The sequence below is a fragment of the Epinephelus lanceolatus genome, chromosome 20 (assembly GCF_041903045.1).
Source record: "Epinephelus lanceolatus isolate andai-2023 chromosome 20, ASM4190304v1, whole genome shotgun sequence".
NCBI classification, from domain to species: Eukaryota; Metazoa; Chordata; class Actinopteri; order Perciformes; family Serranidae; genus Epinephelus; species Epinephelus lanceolatus.
The window spans coordinates 30,790,216-30,814,580 of NC_135753.1; the positions used below are offsets into that span (position 1 = coordinate 30,790,216).

At 41.6% G+C, this 24,365-nt stretch overlaps 2 protein-coding genes across 6 annotated transcripts in view; one reads left to right on the forward strand and one right to left on the reverse strand.

Moving 5' to 3' along the window:
• Positions 1–1,394: 1,394 nt before the first annotated feature.
• idi1 (isopentenyl-diphosphate delta isomerase 1) lies at positions 1,395–11,534 on the reverse strand. 2 transcript variants are annotated; one of them, XM_033638594.2, is made up of 7 exons: positions 11,432–11,534; positions 8,600–8,754; positions 4,838–5,010; positions 4,640–4,732; positions 4,354–4,484; positions 4,141–4,245; positions 1,395–2,238 (listed from the first exon to the last, which is right to left on the reverse strand). In XM_033638594.2, the coding sequence occupies exons 2-7, from the start codon at positions 8,749–8,751 to the stop codon at positions 2,026–2,028; spliced, it is 867 nt and encodes a 288-aa protein (XP_033494485.2). In that variant the 5' UTR covers positions 8,752–8,754; positions 11,432–11,534; the 3' UTR covers positions 1,395–2,025. The 2 variants fall into 2 exon arrangements, with proteins under 2 accessions (XP_033494485.2, XP_033494486.2); XM_033638595.2 differs by lacking the exon at positions 11,432–11,534 and having other exon boundaries at positions 8,600–8,850.
• LOC117264558 (WD repeat-containing protein 37-like) overlaps positions 11,274–24,365 on the forward strand; it is a 36,668-nt gene continuing 23,576 nt past the window's right edge. The window contains exons 1-6 of one of the 4 annotated variants that reach the window (XM_033638589.2): positions 11,274–11,358; positions 13,801–14,071; positions 16,825–16,921; positions 17,791–17,886; positions 19,715–19,779; positions 20,123–20,206. In XM_033638589.2, coding sequence (XP_033494480.1) covers positions 13,919–14,071; positions 16,825–16,921; positions 17,791–17,886; positions 19,715–19,779; positions 20,123–20,206 — 495 coding nt within the window. In that variant the 5' untranslated portion in view covers positions 11,274–11,358; positions 13,801–13,918. Of the gene's footprint in view, positions 11,359–11,779; positions 11,915–13,800; positions 14,072–16,226; positions 16,367–16,824; positions 16,922–17,790; positions 17,887–19,714; positions 19,780–20,122; positions 20,207–24,365 lie in introns of those variants that run through there. The other 3 variants (XM_033638590.2, XM_033638591.2, XM_078162788.1) reach the window with 3 other exon arrangements.

Genomic DNA, 24,365 nt, shown 5'->3' on the forward strand with positions numbered 1-24,365 from the left:
GATGGGCTGGTGTGAGTATTTTCTGGGATTTTCACTCACAACCATCTCTAGGGTTTACAGAGGAAGAAGAAGAGAAAATATCCAGTGAGCCAAAATGTCTTGTTGATGCCAGAGGTCAGAGGAGAATGGCCAGACTGGTTCAAGATGATAGAAAGGCAACAGGAAGTCAAATAACCACTGGTTCCAACCAAGGTCTGCAGAAGACCATCTCTGAACCAACAACACGTCCAACCTTGAAGCAGATGGGCTACAGCAGCAGAAGACCACACCAGGTGCCACTCCTGTCAGCTAACAACAGGAAACTGAGGCTACAGTTCACACAGGCTCACCAAAACTGGACAATAGAAGATTGGAAAAACGTCATTCAGATGGTAGGGTCAGAATTTGGTGTAAACAACATGAAAACATGGATCCATCCTGCCTTGTATCAACAGTTCAGGCTGCTGGTGGTGTAATGGTGTGGGGGAGATTTTCTTAGTACCAACTGAGCATGGTTTAAACACCACAGCCTACCTGGGTATTGTTGCTGACCGTGTCCATCTCTTTATGACCACAGTGTACCCATCTTCTGATGGCTACTTCCAGCAGGATAACGCACCATGTCACAAAGCTCAGATCATCTCAAACTGGTTTCTTGAACATGACAATGAGTTCACTGTACTCCAATGGCCTCCACAGTCACCAGATCTCAGTCCAATAGAGCACCTTTGGGATGTGGTGCAACAGGAGATTCTCATCAAGGATGTGTAGCCGACAAATCTGCAGCAACTGTGTGATGTCATCATGTCAATATGGACCAAAATCTCAGAGGAATGTTTCCAGCACCTTGTTGAATCTATGCCATCAAGAATTAAGGCAGTTATGAAGGCAAAAGGAGTCCAACCTGGTGAGTGTGAATACACATGATACAATATTTGCAAGTGCGTGTTTGATTTATTTGATAATGTTAAGTTGTGGAGATCTTTTAATGCTGCTGTGGCCTTACAGACAAAACTTGAAATATATTTAAAAGTTTTAGAGGTTTTTATGAAGAAATGTATGCTGAGGTTTTAGTATTTGACAAGAGGAATGCAGGCTTTTGCTGCCACCTACTGGTCAAGTCAGAAACAGTATTTGTACCATCTTTCTGTGCAAATTATTACTGAATAAGGTGATAGTGATATCATGGTGACACTAGATGTTATCTAGGACTTTATGGTAATATATTCATAATAATATAGATCAAATATATAATTTCTATTGATACAGATTAAATGTTTATCTTTTCTTCATCTAAAAGGCTGCAACTGACTTATATTTACATGACCATGAACGCCTTCACCCATTTTACCGTTACATCCACTTGTTGCCACAATTTTCCAGTCCTCCAAAGCAAAACACAGCCAATCTACTGCCAATGTCCACAATCAAACTCTTTATTGTGCGAGTACTTATTGTAAAGAGTGCAAAGACACAGCTCGTCCATTGATATCATTGTCGACAATATACAGAAGTGACAGTTGTGACCTCACATCAGTACTTGGAGAAACTACTCATCTCATCCTAATGACCTGTACACAGGCACTTTTAGTTTTTATATAAAAATATGCTATAGTCTTCGTGGAGTTGTCACTAATTACGTCACTCCTACTAAAATAAGATGTTGAATGTCTTTACTTCTGTACAGTCTGTAAATCCAGTGTGCAGTTTGTCAGAATTGATTACCTGATGTATGTGTTCTAAATACATAAGACTAAGAGTGACCCTACTTGGATCAGCTCTCATGTATGGATAAATGCATCTCAGGGCTACAAACCCACTATATACCACATCACCTCTCACTGTCAGCAGGACTTAAACATCAGTGTGGAAGTCCTACACTTACTGTACTACTACCTTGGCAGAAGCAGCAAGTGATACTTATTTTTTGACTTCAGAGTGTCAGGGGTCTCTAACAGTTCAGCTGGCTTTGCTTGTATCTCAGCCAAGTATTACTACAACCCAAGGTTTGAAATGACGGAGCGTGGAGCCCGATCCTGGTTTTGGTTACATGCGGTGGATGTTGTTGTGATCCATGAACTGCTTGAGGTTCTGCAGGTTGTCCCACCACTGAAAGAGGAAGGTCTCTGCGATGAGGCTGAACCAGGGTGTGATCTCCAGTTCTTTACGCTTGGCCTTCTCCAACATCTCCTTCAGCTCCTCCTTGCTTACGTAGCAGTGGCTTTTGATCTCATTGGGGTCTGGACTCAACTCCACCTCCTTTAGAGAGACAGAAAAAAGATGTTATTGACCATAATTTAAGCCGGGTAAGTATAACACAGGCAAGCAGGCAAATACAATCCAAATACACACTTACAAAGGTGTCAGGGCATCCTTACGCACTTTTTGTGGCACTAGCACCCCCGGAAACACAGCGACAGGTTGCTAAATAATTGCCCACATTTGGTGGCTAAAAAGTGGATGGAAACACTGTGCTGACTCACTTTAAATGACTCAGTTTGTTGGCCTTGAACTGTGGTCTGCAGTTTGGCAGGTGTCTTACTGAGATGTCACACAGTCCACCATCTGCTCCACCTCCACTGCCGTTGACAAAGTCAGCTCATATACTACGACACTTTAGAAATGTTGATGCGCTACATGATATGTACAAATGTAACATATCCGTGCTTTGCAGAAATGAACAATGCCAACATTTTTTGTAGCGACTGGGCTGGTCAACAGCAACTTTAATTGTGTTTCAGTTCTTGATTTTCTCTCTCTTTAACTGTGCATTTCACTGCCACTTAATTGATTTTCTTCAAAGAAACCAAGGATCTCTGGAAAAGTCTGCTCTTTCTGTTCTCAGTGTGCATTAGTTGCATCATATAAGTGAGTCATTGGACAGGCATTCACCAGACCAGAATGATCGTATCCCCAGTGCAGTGTGTGCCTCTAAAATTATCATTATATTCAAGTCACAGAGTAACGCAGCTATAGTCAGTACTTGTCTTCACAATGTGTCATATCACTACCCTGGAAATCCAGAGTTATTGTGAGAGCACAATTTGAATTTGCTCAGCGAGTCCTCAATCTTTCTAGATTTGGGTCTGGATTTCCATTTTCATATCACTACTTTAATTTGAAAGTTGTCGCTCTTAATGATGAACATACAGTTCCTCTCAGCTCTGTGGAGCATTTTAGCATCTTTTAATTTAAGGTGCTTTCACACCTGCCCTGTTTGGTTCGGTTCAATCAAACTCAAGTTCGTTTCCCCCTAAGTGCGGTTTGTTTGGGTTAGGGTTAGGGTTGTGAACACAACAATCACACTCAGGTGCACCAAAACAACCGGACTGAGACCTTCTTGAAGAGGTGGTCTCAGTCCGGTTACAAACGAACTCTGGTGCGGTTGGTTTGTGGTGAGAAGGTGTTCCGACCTGGATGTGAACCAGCTGCAGTCACATGACACATTGTTTGGGTTAAACATGAGCATGTTACAGTCCTGGAGGATTATTAATGTGCACCTCCTCCTGTACTGCCTTAATATGCACATTCAGCACATCCAATGCATCAAAACATTGTTTTCTAGTTGGAGCCGCGCCTCGTTTTCAAACTGTATGCTTTGACTAAAATGAACAATGACAGCAATGTAGTCCACGATGAGCAGCGCTAAAATCAACCTGCGTAGTTGTCCCTCCATTGTGACATTAGAAAGTGTCACATTTATCTTGCAAGTGTACTCTTCTTCAATGTTTGCTTTACTTCCTGGATTTTTCCCACTTGGAAATTCTGACCAATCAAGAGCAGCTTTCTCACACAAGGCATTTGATCTGGTCCGCTTGTAAATGCTGCCGTGAGAACACGAACCAACTCTAGGCAATTATACAACTTTGTGACAAAATTAGTCCCTGATTCAGACCAAAGGAGACGACTCTAGGTCTGAAAGCACCCTTACTGTTTTGGTTTTAAGTCCCACATATTTACAGTCCTGGTTCACTCTCATCACTCACATCAGCATCATTCCCAGCTGTCACTGCCTGCTCAACCACCAAACACCAGACTGACAAAGTTAGCAAGTAGCTGGAGAGCATAGTGGAGACACGCTGATGCTTAAGCACAAACAGGGGCCAGATACACATCACATATCCTAATGTAACTCAACGCCAACAGACATCACTGTGATACCTTCTGCATGAAGAGGATGTAGTCAATCTCATGTTCTCCCCACACACCGTCTGACTGGGCCTTATAGTGGATCCTTGTCAGGTACGTCATTTCATCTGGTGTCACCTGAGAAGCAACAGGAAGGCAGAGATCAGACACAAGGAAAGACTCTTGTGATGTGCTTAAACACACACACACACACACACACACACACACACACACACTACAGTATACCTGTTCCATGGGGATGCCCAGCTCAGCTTTGAGTCTCCTCTGAGCAGCTTTCCTCACTCCTATTGCTTCCTTCTCCTCCAGCTCACTGTCTGTGTGTAAGGGGTGGCTGCAGCATGTGTTTGTGAAACAGCCTGCACACACACACAGGGATAGTTAAACATATTAACAATGCCCGCCATAAGTGTTCTCAAGTTGTTATGCTTCATGCGATCACATGTGTCCCAGTGAATCACAGGTGTATTTGGGATAATGGTTAAACTGGGAGGTTTATGGATTTGTCACTGACCTGGAAAAGTGATTTTGGCGTCAGACCTCTGTTGTAAGAGCAGCTTCTCCTCACTGTTGAAAATGAATACGCTGAAGGCTCTGTGTAAAAAACCTGGCAAAACAAACAAACAACTCATCACAGGTACAAATCCAAAAGTCACAGATATGCATCCTGAGGCAAAACAGGTGTGTGCAGCTCAACGTGACAGACAGGTACCTTTGTTGATGTTGGAGTTGAGGTGGCAGTTTTTCTTGGTGTCCGCTCCAATCTTGCGATCGTTCTCGTCGATGAGGATGCACATCTCGGACAGCAGCTGCACCTGCTTCTCGTCCAGGTGGTCTGTGGTTATCTCAGGCATTCTGACTGCAGACTGCAGGTGTCTCGCCTCACTGCAGAGCACGGAAGGAGACGCAGACAGACAGCAGCTTATAATTGAATGCTTATTCACGTCAAAACAGGAGGAAACCCTGTCACAACAATGTTGTATCATGACAATATCGTATCGTGGCGATTCCCTAAGTGGACCTTGAAATCTTTCCAAGTTCATAAAAATTTTACACTCAAGTAGGGAGTATATCTAACAAACATACTCAGATACATGTAAAATATACCTCATGCCGCTTTGTGCCTCTCCTAAACATATATCTTTAAATAACTGAGGTTCAAAGTCAATTTATTACCAGCATACGGCTGCACATCAAAATGCACAATATAGTCCCTTTATGCTACATGAGAAGAACAAACAAAATGTACAGTAGAGTAACAGCATATATAGTAATAGTTTCGTAATTGCTAAATGCCTGTAACAAGTTCCAAGTGCCCAAAAAGATGTCTTCGAATTGCTGGTGTTATCTGGCCGAAAGTCAAAAACCCAAAGATATCAATGTGCAATTAATATAAAATCCAAAGCTTGGGTAAACCAGATTGTCTGCAGTTATCAGACAGTTAAATTTGATGCTTTTAAACACAACTTTAGGACTGTTTTTTTGTACAAATCATGCTTTACTCATTTAAGCATCACGGGTAAGCATTGCAGGCAAGTATATATGTGGTCTTGTGCAGAGGTACAGTACAGGCCAAAAGTTTGGACACACCTTCTCATTCAATGCGTTTTCTTTATTTTCATGACTATTTACATTGTAGATTCTCACTGAAGGCATCAAAACTATGAATGAACACATGTGGAGTTATGTACTTAACAAAAAAAGGTGAAATAACTGAAAACATGTTTTATATTCTAGTTTCTTCAAAATAGCCACCCTTTGCTCTGATTACTGCTTTGCACACTCTTGGCATTCTCTCCATGAGCTTCAAGAGGTAGTCACCTGAAATGGTTTCCACTTCACAGGTGTGCCTTATCAGGGTTAATTAGTGGAATTTCTTGCTTTATCAATGGGGTTGGGACCATCAGTTGTGTTGTGCAGAAGTCAGGTTAATACACAGCCGACAGCCCTATTGGACAACTGTTAAAATTCATATTATGGCAAGAACCAATCAGCTAACTAAAGAAAAACCAGTGGCCATCATTACTTTAAGAAATGAAGGTCAGTCAGTCCGGAAAATTGCAAAAACTTTAAATGTGTCCCCAAGTGGAGTCGCAAAAACCATCAAGCGCTACAACGAAACTGGCACACATGAGGACCGACCCAGGAAAGGAAGACCAAGAGTCACCTCTGCTTCTGAGGATAAGTTCATCCGAGTCACCAGCCTCAGAAATCGCAAGTTAACAGCAGCTCAGATCAGAGACCAGATGAATGCCACACAGAGTTCTAGCAGCAGACCCATCTCTAGAACAACTGTTAAGAGGAGACTGCGCCAATCAGGCCTTCATGGTCAAATAGCTGCTAGGAAACCACTGCTAAGGAGAGGCAACAAGCAGAAGAGATTTGTTTGGGCCAAGAAACACAAGGAATGGACATTAGACCAGTGGAAATCTGTGCTTTGGTCTGATGAGTCCAAATTTGAGATCTTTGGTTCCAACCGCCGTGTCTTTGTGAGACGCAGAAAAGGTGAACGGATGGATTCCACATGCCTGGTTCCCACTGTGAAGCATGGAGGAGGAGGTGTGATGGTGTGGGGGTGTTTTGCTGGTGACACTGTTGGGGATTTATTCAAAATTGAAGGCACACTGAACCAGCATGGCTACCACAGCATCCTGCAGCGACATGCCATCCCATCCGGTTTGCGTTTAGTTGGACGATCATTTATTTTTCAACAGGACAATGACCCCAAACACACCTCCAGGCTGTGTAAGGGCTATTTGACCAAGAAGGAGAGTGATGGAGTGCTGCGGCAGATGACCTGGCCTCCACAGTCACCGGACCTGAACCCAATCCAGATGGTTTGGGGTGAGCTGGACCGCAGAGTGAAGGCAAAGGGGCCAACAAGTGCTAAACACCTCTGGGAACTCCTTCAAGACTGTTGGAAAACCATTTCAGGTGACTACCTCTTGAAGCTCATGGAGAGAATGCCAAGAGTGTGCAAAGCAGTAATCAGAGCAAAGGGTGGCTATTTTGAAGAAACTAGAATATAAAACATGTTTTCAGTTATTTCACCTTTTTTTGTTAAGTACATAACTCCACATGTGTTCATTCATAGTTTTGATGCCTTCAGTGAGAATCTACAATGTAAATAGTCATGAAAATAAAGAAAATGCATTGAATGAGAAGGTGTGTCCAAACTTTTGGCCTGTACTGTATGTGTTATGTAGACTAGGGCTACAACTAACGATTATTTTCATTGTTGACTAATCTGTCAATTATTTCTTCGATTAGTCGACTAATCAATTTATCGAAAAATGTGTTAAAATGTTGAAAAATGTCAGTCTGTCTCTCCCAAACCCCCAAATTATCTAATGTCTTGTTTCGTACTCACGCCAAAGGGTTTTAGTTCACTGTCATGGGAGAGTGTGTAAAGCTGCCAATATTTGAACGTAAGAAGCTGCAATAAGAGTATTTTGGGGTACTTTTATAGTACTTTTCTATGAAGAATGACTCAAACCGATTAGTCCACTACTAAAATAGTCACCAATTATTTTATTAGTCGATTAGTTGTTGCAGCCCTAATGTAGACATATGGTTATTAGATTGAGTTAAGTTGATCTACATTTTGCCAGCAGGTAAGAGCAAGTATGAGGCAAAATGACAGTAATATAGTTGTTTTTTAAGATTTGTAACATTAGAAATGTGGACTTGTGGACTCATTTTAACAAAATAGAAATTAAAAGATGTGTGAATCAAATTATATAAACTGTTAGTAGTAGTTATGACCTCACAAATTAAGTTTTAAGACTTTACTGACTGTTAAGGCCTTATGGTTGTACAATTGAAAAGAAGACATTTTAAAAGTTTTAAGGACCTGCAGACACCCTGTAAACATTCCCATGTGGGCAGTTAGCATGGGGCCATTATGGAACCCATGGACAATCCCATATGGGGCCCATTTTTTAAGCTCATTTCTACCCACATGGGGCCAACAGCAGTAGTAGTAATAGTCAGTAATGATAGTAGCATTATTTGTTTATTAAAAGGACATTTTTTGGACTGCTGCTTATCATTATGTGACTGATAGTTTCATTGCTAGTTGTGATTAAGTATTCCAGTTGTGACCCTGGCCACAAAGTTTACAAAATGTGCATGTTATAATAACACATCAGTAAATGCAGCTGTCTTACCTTACTGTATGCCGAATTGAAGATACTATGCTCAGGCTTTAAGAAGCTACTTTGAAATTGCGTACTAACTAACACGCAGAGCTAACGTTACATGAAGATTGAGTTTTTTTTACAGTTGAATTTGGCGTGACTTTATTTCATTATGACACAACGACGTTCATGTGACAAAGAGGCTTCAGCAGAGCTCAGCTATCAATAGCACAAACTGTGTCTTAGCTTAGTGTCAACAGGCTAATCTCTGACTGCTGTCTCTAACCTCAGACCAGGACCTGAAGACTTCACAGACCTACAGACTGGTAGCTTACCTGGTTATAGCTCTGCGGCAGGAAGTCAAAGGAGTGCAGACAGATCTGAGCATCGGTGCAGACACTCGACCAGCGCCAGGCACGTTTGATTTCAGCACGGCGGCTCCCTCGCAGGACACCATCCGGAGCACCGCCCACACAGCCCGCACCATCGCCTGACCAAAACAGAAAACCAATCACAAGGTCTGGAGCTGTGGGCGGTGGTAAAAACTGGAGAGGAGTTAACCCAGTGAGGATCGGAGGACACACTGCTGATAACACAGAGGATAAACATTAACGTGACTGCACATAAAATGTGAGATTTTAAAGGTTAACTTATAGACTGACTGCTTTTAACTCGTAAAATTAGAAACACTTATATCCACTACTACTTTACTTTACTTCAGTAAAAATATCAGTACAACTGTGTTAATATACTACATTACCATGTAAGGATTACTGAAAGGGCATGTTAGTGCTTTTTCTGTTTCCACAGTGAAAAATTGTGGATGGTACCAAAATAACCGTTCCATAAACGTCCCCATGTTTGGTCCCCCCTCTGTTGGGGTACCTAGCACACAGATCTGGCGCTAAAAGGTGGAGCTGTGAACACTGCAGGCTGTTGATTGGTCAATAGAGGACGGTCACTCTGCTCAGGGCTGAGTTGTGTCTGGTTTTGAGGCTCATGTAACCACTGTTCATACTGTGGAGAGTTTTACATACATTAGGAAACTACAACTATAAAATTAAAGGATGTTTTTCTGCCTGTTGCAGCAGCTAGAGTCTGAGAAAAAATAACTTGATTTTCCCATAGGACAAAAACCCACTAACACCCACTAACATCTCGCTTTTGTATGTGATGTGAAAGGTTACAGCCGGCATTCACACCCTGGTCAAATTACTCTGCAGTAGTCACGGGTATTAATCAACTCCAGCTCTGATCAGAAGTAGAAGTAATAGAAAAACATATGGGTGAGCGTACTAATTTTAGCCCCTTTATTGGCGAGATGCAGTGACACACACTACAAAATACTGTCCAAATACTGCAGCGCTCAAACATCATTCCAAATTAGTCAACACAGCTTGAAAGAGATAGAAGATACAAAAAAAGAAGTAACCACGTAACATTTTCAGTGGCCTTCATGCAGCTTTCTATTGTTTACTAACTTGTTTTCTGGCCTGTCCATGAAGTCGAATTAGACTAGTTAAAAACAAAAAAACAACAGAAAGGCATGCTCGTCTGCTGCAGAGCCATGTACACGTCTCGAGTCTGCTGGCAATGGGAAAAGAGATTAACGCCTCTTTTTAGTGGGTTTTCCTATGTTTAAAAAACCTGTGTACATGTGCTAATTTTAGTGGAAAAGGGGTAAAAGAGATGCAAAGGAATAATATAAGAATAATTAAAGAAAGAGCCCCCCCCCCAAAAAAAACAACACAGGGACACAAAATGACCAATAAGACACTAAAGGGGCACCCAGTGGCTTAGTGGGTAGAGCAGGCATCCAATATATCAACGCAATGTCCTTGCAGCTGCTTGATTCCACCCTGCAGCCCCCTGCTGCATGTCAGCCCTCTCTTTCCCCCTTCATGCTTAAGCCCTTTTTAGATAGGAATTGTGCAAATTTACAAGAAAGCCTAATCAGTCTTTTTTCAGCATTGGCAGTATAAAAACAAAATTGGGGAGTGCGGCAAAATGACGCCTACCTACTTTTGTTTATACAGAATGCGCCTTTTTCAGGGCAATGGGGGGCGTGAGCAGGTAACAAAACGTGTAGCTCAGCATGTGACGTAAATAGCCTTGCTCCGAGGGAAGCCGCGGCTGGTCAGTCCTTCGGCAATTCCCTCATAAGTCGGCCCGTTCTTCACCGTCCCCGTCATCTGACGGTTAATGGCCTCTTCATTTGCGAGGGCAAGGAGGGCGCGCAATTCTTTGTCTCCCCTGTTGCTCATCTTTACAGTGTCTTTCAGGTTTGCGTTTCCCTCTTGCTACTAGCTGCTCCCTAATTCCTGCTATCAGCTGTTTCCTGTTAGTCCACTGCCAGCGGGTCGCACGTGCAGCGTCATCAACAGCTCCTCCCAGAAGTCATCAACAGCCCCTCCCATGGCGGAAGGGCACCTCATTCTTTTTAAACCAAAACGGTTCTGCCAATATGTTTAGCCCTACGTGGCGGAAAATTAGGCACCTCGGATCAACTTGCCAATCCGGCTCTGTGTGTTTAAACGCTCACGGCTTGCCGGCAAAACGGCCAAACATTCGCCGAAAATCTGGCAGTGTAAAAGGGTCTTAAGAAAGGGAAAAGTCCAAAAAAAAAAAGCCACACACAAAAAGATGCATTATATTTACAAGCTTATGCAAAACAATAACACAAAATGAGGCCTATGATCCATGAACTGTGTGTGTGTCTTGCCACTCAAGTGGGGGGTCTTTTGCATATCTGTGCCCAGGGACCAATTGTCTGATGACCCGCCCCTGTCCATTACAAGTTAAAAGTCCCGTATTGAAATTGTTGCTCAAGTAAAAGTATAGTAGTTTACTCAGCAGTAAAAGTAAAAGCACTCAATGCAGTATAATAGCCCACGTGGGCATTATATTACTGGCTATGATTGATGCATTACCATTAAAGCATACAGTAGTAAATAGTGGGATGTTATTTTGTCGCTCCAGCAGACTCCACTTCGTGTTTTCCTGTGAACACTGACTGTCAACACGCCATCAGACCACTACGCAGCACAGCCTGAGCACAGCCAACATCACCCAGGCCCCTGACAACCGAACATAAGTATGCACTGTCTGCTACACACACAGCCTACACACAAACTGATACACGTTACATTACTCACACAATAGTTTACCTGTCTCAGGTAGATACACCTTGTTCACGGCGATATTTTAGAGCTGCACACAGTGGTCTAGCCAGCTAGCTTTCACTCCCTGCCTCTGAGGTCACGGTCTCTCATTGGACACCGTGACATCGGCGCGGCAGCTCATTGGCTAACAAAGTGCAAACACAAATCACGTGATGCGGAAGTCGGTGCGCCAATAAAATACGTGATGTGTCAAATTTGGGTAAAAAATCTGATACTTGTCAAACTGTAACGTGTCAGTAACGGTTAAAATCATACATCGATAACGTGTGTAAAATAACATACTGTGAAATGTACATACATGTGGAGTTAGGAAGGTCATAGGTCATGTATGCTGTGGTTAGCTAGCAGCCGTGTGGTGTGTAAACGTTAGATGCCGCAGTGAAGAGATGTGGCAGCTCGTCTGCTTTACCTGCAGCTGATTTTATTTCAAGACCACCGAGATAACTTAGAGTGAATTCAGTGACAGCGGTGAGTGTCTGTGTTGTATCGTGACATAACAGTATCATAGGTTGGTCACAAGTCACGACAGCAACGTCGAGCATTCATTTTGCAAGCGTGATTCACCCTGTTAACTTGTTATGGGTCGTTATTGGGCATAATGTTACATGGATACACGTGTTGACTGGCGGATGTTATACTTTCAGTTTCAGTCTTGCTTGTAAATTGTCGTTAAGCTAGCTAACTAATGTTATGCGTTGTCCAAATGTTAAATATGGCGCCACGCCACCATATCTACAGCACAAACCTGCACAGTGCTCTGAACATGTTGTACCTTGAGGCTGAACTTCATTAAGATTCTGTTAATTTTAATATCTTACAGCAAGTAGGTGAATTATAGCAGATGACTTCAGGTCTGTCAGGCTTCACAGGCTGCTGATAGTAAATTCGGGTGACATATAATTTACCAAGGGACGCTTATTTGTTCTACAGAGTGTGTAACTTCACTTTTTTTAACCTGTTACCTTCATAGTCCCTCTTTCAACAGTGGGTGGGTGTCAATATGTCTTTATTTTTATTTTACTTTTTGTATTCTTTTGTTGGGTTGCCTATGAGCAAAGCAGCATTAAATTCATGGACTTTTTAACAGTATTTGGAATTATGTTGTTTCAGAGCAGCCATTATAATGTCAGCACAAATCTGCACAGTCCTCTAAGCATGTTGTGCCTTGAGGCTGAACTTCATTAAGATTCTGTATATTTTAATATCATACAGCCAGCTGGCAAATGTAGGTAAATTATAGCAGATGACTTCAGGTCACAGCATGGCACAGGCTGCTGATAGTAAATTCACAGGCTGCTGATAGTAAATTCAGGTGACATAAAATTTACCATAATGTATAACTTAAAGGTTTTTTTATTTTTTACCTGTTATCCACATAGTCCCTCTTTTAACAGTGGTTGGGAATCAGTTTTTCTTTTTGTTTCTTTTGTTTTGTTTTAATCTTTTTGAATAAGATGTCTTAAAGTCAGGTTCTACAAAGTATGCTTTATGCCTTTAAGTAAAGCAGCAAAGCAGTTTAATCCTGTTATTCCCGTAGTCCCTCCTTCTTTCAGCCAGAGGATTTACAAAAACAGTCACAATTTTTTTACGTCATGCCTGTTTTGGCAGTTATATATCAAAACAAAATGAAGTGCTTAAAGGAAATAAATAAATAAATAACTAAATAAACAAGCCAAAATTAAACAGACACAGTAACAAATACATCAAAAAGATAAACATCAAGGTTTAAGTCAGTTTCCATTCGATTCCTCATCAAGACATCTATCTCTATTATCTGAGAGAATATATTTTGTTGAGTTTCTTTCACTTTCTCAAGTCACACTTTGACCAATTCAATCCCAAATAAAAAGGAAATTAATTATTCATAAGGAAAAAATACTTGTAACTTGTTATGTCATTTGCAAAAATAGGAAAACATAATCAAATTTCCAAATAGAAAATTTATCGAGTTCCTTCTCCAGTGGCTGTATTTCACAGGCATCAATTGTTGGCACCAAATAAAACTATGTGTGGTACAGAACAAGTGGGAGGGATGGTAAAATTCAAATTATGCACATGTTTCTCACATTAAACAGGAGTCAGTAAAGTTAATAATCTTGAAATTATGTTTTATTGGAAAAGCTTTTTGCTTACAAGCAAAGCAGCATTAAATTACTGGACTTTCAAATGTGGTTTGGCTGTATGCTGCTTCAGAGCAGCAGGTATCAGGGTCAGACTGATTCAACACGCTCTTTAAATCTGAATATATCTGCTTGTATCAGTTTGGATCCATGCAGGGAAGGCTACCCTTCACCTTGAGCAGTTCCTGCAATGGCTGTGAACCTAAACTCAACTTCCTTTTTACTTGCACACAGGTGGAGATAACCGACCAGCCTTATCCACCCACCAGCCAACTAGCGAGCCTGGCCTTTGTGTACCTGCTTCTCAGGTAAGAGGTGAGCAGGGGGCAGGGCCACCCGCACGGTAGGAGGGATGCCTGTGGAGGGCGGAAGCAGCAGTGGCTCTGCTTCAGCTGCCCGTCACCCCAAGCAGAAGCGCAAGGCTCACAGCTTGTCTATCCGGCGCACCAACAGCACAGAGGAGAGGCCAGCAGGCATCCAAAGAGGAGACATGCTGGAGGGACAGGTGAGGGGGATGCACAGACAATGCCTTTTGTCTCGCTGTCAGCACACTCTGACAGTGGCAGACAAGCATTTTGGCAAATATAGAGCTTATACTGCACACATAACATGTCTTATAAACATGCTCCACAGAGTTTTTTGTGGATCTGCTCATAAAACACCTACTATAAAGTGATTCTTTACTAAATAGCATTTTGATTGTTATTCAGTTTTGGTGTGAGTCTGTTTTTTGTCAGTCATGAGAGTACAAGCCGGTTGAGCAGCATTGCTTTTATTTTGTACCTGGTGTTGCAACATCCACAGCCCCATGCTACCTTGTATTTACGAGATGTGGTTTCCTCCCCTGGGGAAAGTGTAAGTGTTTTTATTAGGGAGCTACAGGATCCTACTTTGGAGTAAACTTGCTTTTGCCCAAGTGTTCATGTCATCTGGATTTTACATTCTCTAATCTTTGAAGGACTGTCTGGTGTGGATGCGCCTGCTGGTTACTGATTTTCTTTTTGTCAAAACAAAGGGATGTACTGTGACTTTATAAACCCACTGGTGCCATAAAGTTAGTGATTAACTATCTTCAAACAGGTTATTTAAATTGGAGATTGATTTATTTCCTCCAGAACGGACAAGACTGTAACTGAAGCCTTTACACAAGCAGGCATTTCCTGATGCAAACCAGTCATGGCAAACTGTCAAGCTTCTTCACCACTGAAACAATAAAAGCTGTTTTTGTTTGATCAAGAACACCCTGGTTGTTAACTATTGGGAGTTGGCTGCAGACTGACCCTACTTAGAGTCGTCTCTCGGATAAGCTGAACAAAGGGTTTGTGTCAGGGATGTTTTAGAAGTGTTTTAGATTAAGGATAGACCGATACATTGGCCGGCCGATATATCAGGCCGATATTTGAGTTTTTTACTTGTATCGGCATCGGCCGATATGCGCGTGGGTTCGCGGATTTATTTTTCCCTGGCACTTTTTTTCATTTGAAAGTATGTGGTTAAGTTGAACAAAGCTGTTGAATCCTACTGTGTACAGTAGTTGTTGTTTTATTTATGCTTCAGCTTAAATATTTGTTTATTTTATAAAGACATTACTGGAAGATTTAAGAGCACTGAACTCTTTTTTTTATTTGAATGTATAATAATAATAATAATGATATTCTACCTGTTCTACCTCAACTTTCCATCTTGTTTTAGTATTTTTTACTGTTCAATAAATGTTTCTTATTTTAAACTTGAGACCTGTAATATTTGTTATCATTGTGTCATTTTTTTTATGTAAATTGAGGGAGCAAAAGCAGTATCGGCCCCAAATATCGGCTCAAGAAAATCGGCAGTCCATAATCGGTCATCGGCTAAGGGTGATGGAAAAAAATTGGTATCGGCATCGGCCCTAAAAAATCCATATCGGTCTATCCCTATTTTAGATGGTATCATCATGTATTTCTGTCACGGGAGATAAAACCTGTTGAATGAAAAACAAAACATTGTCTGTGCCTTTGTCATGATCCAGGTTTTGGCTCAATGTATTCAGGTGGAAATAATGTGATGCTTATGTTTGTTGGTATTGCCCAGCTCTAGTTTTGGTCATGGAGGTCCTTGAACATTTACTTTCTGTGCTTGACAATGTCCTTGAATTATCAACCACTAAACCTGGAGCTCAGCTTGCACTGGCCTGTTGTCTCATCAAGTTTTAATATGGGCCGCTTGTCCAGGTCTGATTAGTCTTTTCACCAGGCCTTTTTGTCCACTGCCAAGACATGCTGGCTCTGTTTATGTACCTAGTCTACCCCCCACAGCACAGAGTAACACACGCACACACACACACACACACACACACACACACACACACACACACACAGCTTTATAAACCTATATATAATACACAGGATGCATTTTCTTCTGCGCTTTCAATGCTGTCATTATTAGCCAGAGTACACTGCAGGTTTTAGTGCCACAACTAAGCAGCTTTAAATTCATAAGGGTGGCCTGTTGTTTGCTAATTGAGCTTTTTTTTTTTTTTGGTCAAGTGTGTGTTGACACGGGGCACAGACAGAGCGATCAGGCGGTTAACGTCACTGTGGCAAACTGTTGTTGATTTTGAGCGCGTGCCAGAAGAAAGAGTGACAGTCAAGTATTTGGTTTCCTCGTCTTTCAGATGGCTGGAGAAAGCAGCAGCTCTTAAGGCGTGCTGTTAAACGCAGCCTTTGTTTTCACGGCAGCTTTTTTCGGTTTCTTTGCATGCTAGTCTGGTGTAGACTGGTGGTCACCTGGTAACCGGTACCTCTAGGAGTTCGCCATGGAGGTAAGTCAGTTGAAATGAGTTGGGTGGTTGCACTCTTGGCTGTTGTGTAGTTAGTAAATTGTTTTGTAGGTTATAAGTTGCGTAGCACAAACTGTAGCTGGTGGCTGATTGTATCAGGTGAACATGCAGGCTGTGTTTGACTTGAGATTTATATGTGTAGCTTTCGATTTGTTTAAGTGGTGTGTATTTTATGAGTCACCCAAACTTATGTGTGAGTAGTGATAATATATGAAACAGTAGTTTGTCACTGTAAAACTGTAGTCTTGCCTGTGTTGAAGTTCAGAGTTTTAAGCATAACATATTGAATATACCACATTATTATAAATAAAAGATAATACGACGCTGGAGAGGGATCAGGAGGAAATAAAAGTGGTGACTTATTCTTAATTTTTAGGCCCATATGTCAGCTTACCATCAAGTGTATTAAAACTTTGTTCTTTTCTTGTCTGTCTGTCCAGGACTCCAAGCTGCCCCTCTCCTTACGGACCAATCTTCTTGACCTTTTTGGCCAGATTGAGCGCGAGTTTGAAAATCTTTACATCGAAAACCTTGAACGTGAGTAACTGATCGAAAGAGTCCAGCAAATGTACTTAGGGTGCTTTCACACCTGCACTGTTTGGTTCAGTTCAATGGAACTCAAGTTTGTTTACCCCCGTAAATGTGGTTCATTTGGGCAGGTGTGAACACAGCAATCACACTCAGGTGTGCACCAAAACAACCAGACTGAGACCTTCTTGAAGAGGTGGTCTCGGTCCGGTTCCAAACGAACTCTTGTGGTGAGAACGTGTTCCGACCTGGATGTGAACCAACTGCAGTCACATGACACATTGTTTGGGTTAAACATGAGCATGTTACAGTCCTGGAGGATTATTAATGTGCACCTCCTCCTGTACTGCCTTAATATGCACATTCAGCACATCCAATGCATCAAAACATTGTTTTCTAGTTGGAGCCGTGCCTCGTTTTCAAACTGTATGCTTTGACTAAAATGAACAATGACAGCAATATAGTCCACGATGAGCAGCGCTAAAATCAACCTGCGTAGTTGTCCCTCCACTGTGACATTAGAAAGTGTCACATTTATCTTGCAAGTGTACTCTTCTTCAACGTTTGCTTTACTTCCTGGATTTTTCCCACATGGAAATTCTGACCAATCAAGAGCAGCTTTCTCACACAAGGCATTTGATCTGGTCCGCTTGTAAATGCTGCCGTGAGAACACGAACCAACTCTAGGCAATTATACAACTTTGTAACAAAATTAGTCCCTGATTCAGACCAAAGGAGACGACTCTAGGTCTGAAAGCACCCTTAGATTTCTTGGGTGTATACCTTTTAAGTATTGATCTTCAGGTGTTGATTGACTAACCAGACAGTTCCAGAGTTTGTTTGCTTACTGATGTCCTGTCACTGTGCTAACATTACAGTACGGCGGGAAATTGACTCTCTGAATGAGCGTCTGACTGGAGATGGACAGACTGTTGAGGGAGGAGACCCCACCAAAGGAGCTCTGAAAACAAAAGGTACATTATTTCCTTAACAATCTGCTGCAGGTGTCAGTATATTTGAAGTTATGCTATGCAGGAAAAGTCGCCAACTGTTTGTAGATGCAACATTTAAGAAAGTTGCTAACTATGTATTACACTGTATTTTGGGCATACAAACAAGCAGCAACATGTCCACAGGTAGAAGATGGACAGCACTGTGTGTACGACTGATTTAATGAGACATGAATAGGACAGAAGTGCTAATCAACAGTATAAAACTACAGTTTGATTGTTGTTGATGCACAGAGCAGCCATCTTGAAATTTTGAGGTTGGGGTTTGGGTGGGTCCTCTGACTTGTAGTTGGAAATTCCACTTTGGGGGCGTTCAAGCTGAAATTTCTAACTGGGAGCCATGGATGTATGAAGAAACCTGGATACAGCGTTGAAGGCAGGACCCCGTTCATTCCTAACATGAAGCCAGAAAAGCTCTCTTGAGATTCTTCAAGACTTTCCAAATGATATGGGACTGAATGGAGCAAGTCATTTTTTGGAGGTTGTGACACTCAAAGAAATGTATCCACTGATTTACAGACGTCTCTTTCCAAATGTAAGTCTTTGGGAGAATGTTTTTTTGGGCCGAATGGCAGCATGTGACAGATTCAGGAGTTGTAATCTCACTATTTTGCTACTACAAATTTTGGCTTCTAAGCCCAGCGCACTTCCTGGGGGCCTGCAGGGAACTTAAAAATTCTGACTTCCCAGTGTTAATAGAATGCACCATTGGCCCCTCGTCCTTTCATTGCTTGTTCATACCCTGCAAGCTACTGTACTATTGCTGTAATGTTAAATTTGTTGTAATGAAAACTCTACTACTTTAGCTGGCTAACTGTATTAACTCGTTTGACTGCAAAAGACCTGCAGGAAGATTTATCAGACTGTGACACCTGTACAAATATCATCTTCATGGAAGTGTCATCAGAAGAAAACCTTTCTTTTGTTCTCACAAAGTTCAGTGTCAGAAGTTTGCAAAGGAACATCTAAACAAGCCTGATGCTTTTTCAGAAACAAGTCCTGTGGACTGATGAAGTTAAAGTAGAACTTTTTGGACACTATGAGCAAAGGTATGTTTGGAGAAAAAAGGAACACCGGTCCAGCTGTTAAACACGGGGGTGGATGGCTTCTACAACAGGACAATGATCCTAAACACACCTCCAAATCCACAATGGATGACCTCAAGAGAGGCAAGCTGAAGGTTTTGCCGAGGCCCTCACAGTCCCCGACCTAAACATCATTAACGATCTGTGGATAGACCTCAAAAGATCAGTGTATGAAGACGGTCCAAGAATCTCACAGAGCTAGAAGCCTTTTGCAGGAAGAATGGGTGAAAGCCTCCTAAACAAGAACAGAAAGACTCTGAACATGCAGGGCGCCCAAACTTTTGCCTCAGGCCCGTTTCATTTTTTGTTTTTTTGAAGCTGTAAAAGACTGAAATTAAAAAGTAATCTTGCCTAAAATATTTAAGAAATCTTTAACTTTATGCCTTTTGGAGATCAATTCATCTTCGACTTACTTAACTACTCACAGTAAACAAAATTTTGACCAGGGGTGCACAAACTTTTGCATGCCGCTGTCGACGTATGTAAACCTCCTTTATCAAGCAAATTTTTTGAAAAATAAACCTGGTTTGCTGAAGTTAGCCTGGTTTAACAGGTAATCTTGTTTTATGAAACAATCTTCTCGTGTGCTGTGCGCAATTAAAAGCTTTGATGCTTTATTAGGCCGTTAGTGCAGCAGGGAAACCAACCAGTAGGTTTGTCACTGGTGGATAATTTCATTCATTATTCTTTATCTTTCCGTCACACAGCCAGCCACAGCACCAGTCAACTGTCACAGAAGCTGAAGACGACCTACAAAGCCTCTACCAGCAAGGTACCTCTCTCCAGCTATTTTCGCCTGGTCTCTAGAGCTCAGAAGATTTGTCATCTGTGTAATTATTTATATCTGTGGGGGTAACGGTTACAGACTATCAAAAGCCCCTTTGTTGCTGACTGAGTGAGGAGAAGGAAGTCTTTCTCTTCCTGTGTAAGAGGGGGTAAACAAATTAAATTGTGACCAAAAATCATGACTGTTAACTTCATTTGGTTTTTCAAGTGTTTTTATATAATGATTTTTGGACTTTTAGGGTGTTAAATTAGGGAAACTTGATATTAAGCGATTATCACTGATTGACATCTCCCTTGACTTCTTCCTCTTTAATCTCTTGCCGATGTAGCCCTTGTACACTTTCCACAGCAAAATAGGTGGACCTCGCAACTTCAGTGTGGCTTCATGGGAGTTGTGGGGAGGAGATTCATGGGTAACTTCCTGAATGCTCTGTTTGTCACTAAGCACTGTGAGGGTCAGCTGTGGGCTGAGTCTGTTTTTAACTACAGTCTAACCTTGACTCCTCATCTCTTCTCTGCTCTGCACCCTGTCGGACATCATTTGGGTGAACGGCTGCATTTATTTAAAAAACAAACATACTGTTACAGTTTCTCATACAATCAGACTGTATATTTGGTCATGTTAATAGGTTATTGGGTACAAGTCTCTTTCCATCAGTAAAAACGACTTGTCAAAGTCAGTTGGTGTAATGCCAAAATAAATTTTGTGGAATTACAAAAGTTTAAAAAAACAAATTGCTTCCCACATCACAAGACAAGTTTACCAGGAGTCAGAATGGTCATGTGGAAATTGATTAACATTCAGTAAAGAGCTGTCTTCATACAGCTTTTAAAGGAAGAGTTCAGCATTTTAAGAGAAATGCACTTAAGTCCAGTTCAGACTAAAGATTTGCAATGAGACAAAACCCGTTTCAGAACGTTGCAGGTGACAGTTGCAGCGGTGTAAACTGTCCAGTCTTAGCTTGATTCAAGAAGAGGAAGAAGAAGAAGCGTATGTACTTTATTAATCCCTGAGGGGAAATTTCACTTCACAATTTCAGTTATTTCACTCGTTGTCACATACACACAGGCCCAAAATACACACACATGCACAAACAGGACCTATATGAAATGTCAAAGCGAGGGGGCTGCCTTGGACAGGCGCCCCGAGCAGTTGCTCAAGGGCACCTCACTAGTGCTCAGGAGGTGAACTTGCACCTCTCCAGCTACCAGTCCACACTCTGCATTTGGTCCAGGCGGGTACTTGAATCGACGACCCTTTGGTTCCCAACCCAAGTCCCGATGGACTGAGCTGCTGCCGTCCCCAAGCTGGCTGATGGTGCCGCCTGCGACTCAGCTTGTCAAGTTGCCAGTTGCTGGCTGTAGAACATAAGGCACGTCAACTGTTTCAACAGCCAGTCAACCTATGGTGAGGCTTACCGGTCAAGTCCTTTACAGACTGTCAGCAGAGAGCATGTTCGCTCACCCTCTGTCCCCGCCGAGCCCAAGTTCGTCCGATTTACATCCCTGTGGCTTTTGAAACGCATGTTTATCCCCGCCCTGACGATGTTTTGCTGCGTCCCACACAAACATAGTCATCGACTGATTAATCGGCGCAGGTTAGTTAAGTCATTGTGGTGTATTGATTATGATTACAGTCCATCTGAATCTCAGGTCATCTGTTTGTGTTTTTGCAGTTTCATCACAAAAATGCAGCTGTAGCCAGTATCTCACTATCACTCTCCTCATTCTTATTTTTAGAGGCTACAAATTATATTCAGCTACAAAATAAGCCTGAAAAGCTGGAAATCAGAATGGAAGTGTAGAGCTTTGTTGCTATGGAGACAGTACACCATCTCGTCTAGTGGAATTGATGTAAACTGGTTTTCAGAACATTTCAGACTGGTGTTTTGCAAGTTAGAACCTGTCTCATAGTGAATCTTTGGTCTGAACTAGGCTTTATTTGGTTTCTTACCAACAGTTAGATGAGCAGATTGATACTACTCTTGTGTCTTTACGTTAAATAGGAAGCTAACACCAGCAGTCACTTAGCTCAGCTTAACACTAAGACAAACTGTTCAAGTAAAAAATCTGCCTGCCAGCACCTCTAAAGCTCAGTAATTAATAAGTTATTTCTCTGTGGTTTAATCCATACAAAAACTAGAATGTTCCGGGCTATTTCTTGACCAGAACCAATAAGTTGGAGTATCTGCTGGTTGCCTGGCAACTGCTCACAGGCAAAAGATAGTCCATCATATAACCTCTGTAAAACAGTGAAAAACAGACACGAGAGTAGTATTGATCTATCTAACTCTCAGCAAGTAATTTCCCAAGATGTCAAATCAGGCCTTTACTGCAGGACTCTACAGAACATATGCTCGTGAAAACTGAAGTGTGTGAATGTGAAACGTTTTGTTCAAGAATCAAAAGTTTCAAAATCGTGTCTTATACATACTGTATAATCTTTAAAACTGAACTGTGCCCCTTAACTCTTTCATTGAGGCATACCAGTGCCTCTAAAATGTAAGCTTAGAGCACTGTAATGTAAAAGGGTCAAATGTGTAATACGGCTTTAAAAGATGTCTTTGAATTTCTTTTCCCCATTCTCTAATTTTTCACCTTTACCTTGATATTGCTTCTCTTTAAAAGTAAGTTAGGTATTTTTTCAACTTGGACCCTATTTTCCTATGTTTTTGTGTTGAGATGACAAACAGGAACAACAATTTACACTGCAGCTGGCAGCAGCGAAACAGGAAGTCAGTTTATACCACTGACAGGCTCAGATTGTTATTTTAAGTGTCTGACAACTTAGGGAAAGGATCCCTACAGAGATAGACCCTCATATTAAAGAGTAAGATCCTTTTTGTTTAACCAGAAACAGTCCTGAAATTGCTATTGCCAAACCCACCAGACTCCAAAACAGTAATTTTATCATTGTAAAACACACTTCATTCAAAGTTGAAATAAACTAAAGAAGACTCACAAAAGCCACCTTGGTTTGTCTTTTCACTGTTTCAACGATCACCAACTCTGGTTTAGTTTAAATAAACCTTAAATTCACCCAGTTAGATGTGAAAATATGCTGCCTCTATACATGCCAAAACTTTTTTACTTATTTGAATGGAGTTTGGTAGGTTTGGTGATGGCAATTTCGAGGGCTGTTTCTGGTTAAACAAACAAAGGATCTTCCTCTCTAGCAAAGAGGTCTGTCTCAGTAGGGATGCTTTCCTTTAGTTTTCAGACACTTATAATAACAATCTGAGCCTGTCAGTGGCAAAACAAACACTTGAAGTGGATGTAAACTGAAGATGTGAACATGCTCCAAGTGGTTACAGCTGCCATCACCAAACCCACCAGACTCCATTTAAAATAATAGTAATTTTAGCGTGTATAGTCCCAGCATATTTTCACATCTAACTGGATGAATCAAAGGTTTATTTCAACTAAACCAGAGCTGGTCATTATTGAAACAGTGGAAAGATGAAATAATGTTTCTTTTGTGAGTTTAATTTTGTTTCTCTCGGCTTTGTGTGAAGTGTGTTTTACAATGATAAAATTACTGTTTATTTAAGTGGAGTCTGGTGGGTTTGGTGAAGCCAATTCCAGGGTTGTTACTGGTTAAACAAAAAGGTAAATCTCTGTAGGGATCCTTTCCATAAATTGCCAGACACTTAAAATAACAATGTGAGCTAGGGCTATGCGATTGCCTCTAAATTTCATATTGTGGATTGTCATTGCTCTAGATTGCCAATACACAATTAAATCGCTGGGGGGGGGGGGGGGGGGGGGGTTACGTCCTTGGTACGTCACTACCACGTTATTTTAATATTTTGCATCACATCACAAAAGTGAGCGTCTCCGGGTTGTCAGCGCAGTGGTGTCCTCCTCACTTCAAGTCGCTGTCATTAACTTTTAACCTGCAAAGTGCTGCAGTGCCGCAACATTGTAGGAATTTATGAAAGCCCTTGTGAGCATTTTAATAGTTACACATTAAAACAATATTTATTTGCAATTACTCTATTGAATGACCCCGAAGCATGAGCAAACGGGCTGTGTCACTTTGGATCAAAGAGATGCACCCTGTCACTGTCAGGGCAGGGCTGACAGGGCACCCTGTGCTGAGAGGAGATGGATTGTAGGTCTTTTTGTAAACAGGGCTTCTCTGACAGTCACGTATTTCCCCAAAAAACATCTCTTAATGCATGGTAGAGCGCCTTTTTTTTTTTTTTTTTTTTTTTTTTTTCATAATGGCCTTGATATCCAGCAAATCGCCTGGCAACCCTCCAATCGCCAGTATACGATTTTGATCGCTGATGGTCCCAGGCCTAACGTGAGCCTGTCAGTGGCTAAAACAAACACTTTTAGTGGGCATAAATTGATGGTTTGAACACACCTGGTATCATTACATTGCAGCCTGTTTCGCCATTGCTGACTGCAGCGCTCTCTCAATACTGGGTCAATTACAAAAGTTGTTGTTCCAATTAGTCACCTAGACAAAAAAACATTATAAAATAGGGTCCAGGTTGAAAACTACAGTACTTACCCTTTAAATTAAAGAAACAGTCTGAATGCAGCCAAAGTCTGAGCTACATG

Coding starts and splice junctions, on each gene's coding strand:
- idi1 (XM_033638594.2), bottom strand. CDS start 8,751: ATGGTGCGGGCTGTGTGGGCGGTGCTCCGGATGGTGTCCTGCGAGGGA. Junction 4,485..4,639: donor CGCCAAAATCACTTTTCCAG/GTCAGTGACAAA, acceptor GTGTGTGTGCAG/GCTGTTTCACAAACACATGC. Junction 2,239..4,140: donor ACATCCTCTTCATGCAGAAG/GTATCACAGTGA, acceptor GTCTCTCTAAAG/GAGGTGGAGTTGAGTCCAGA.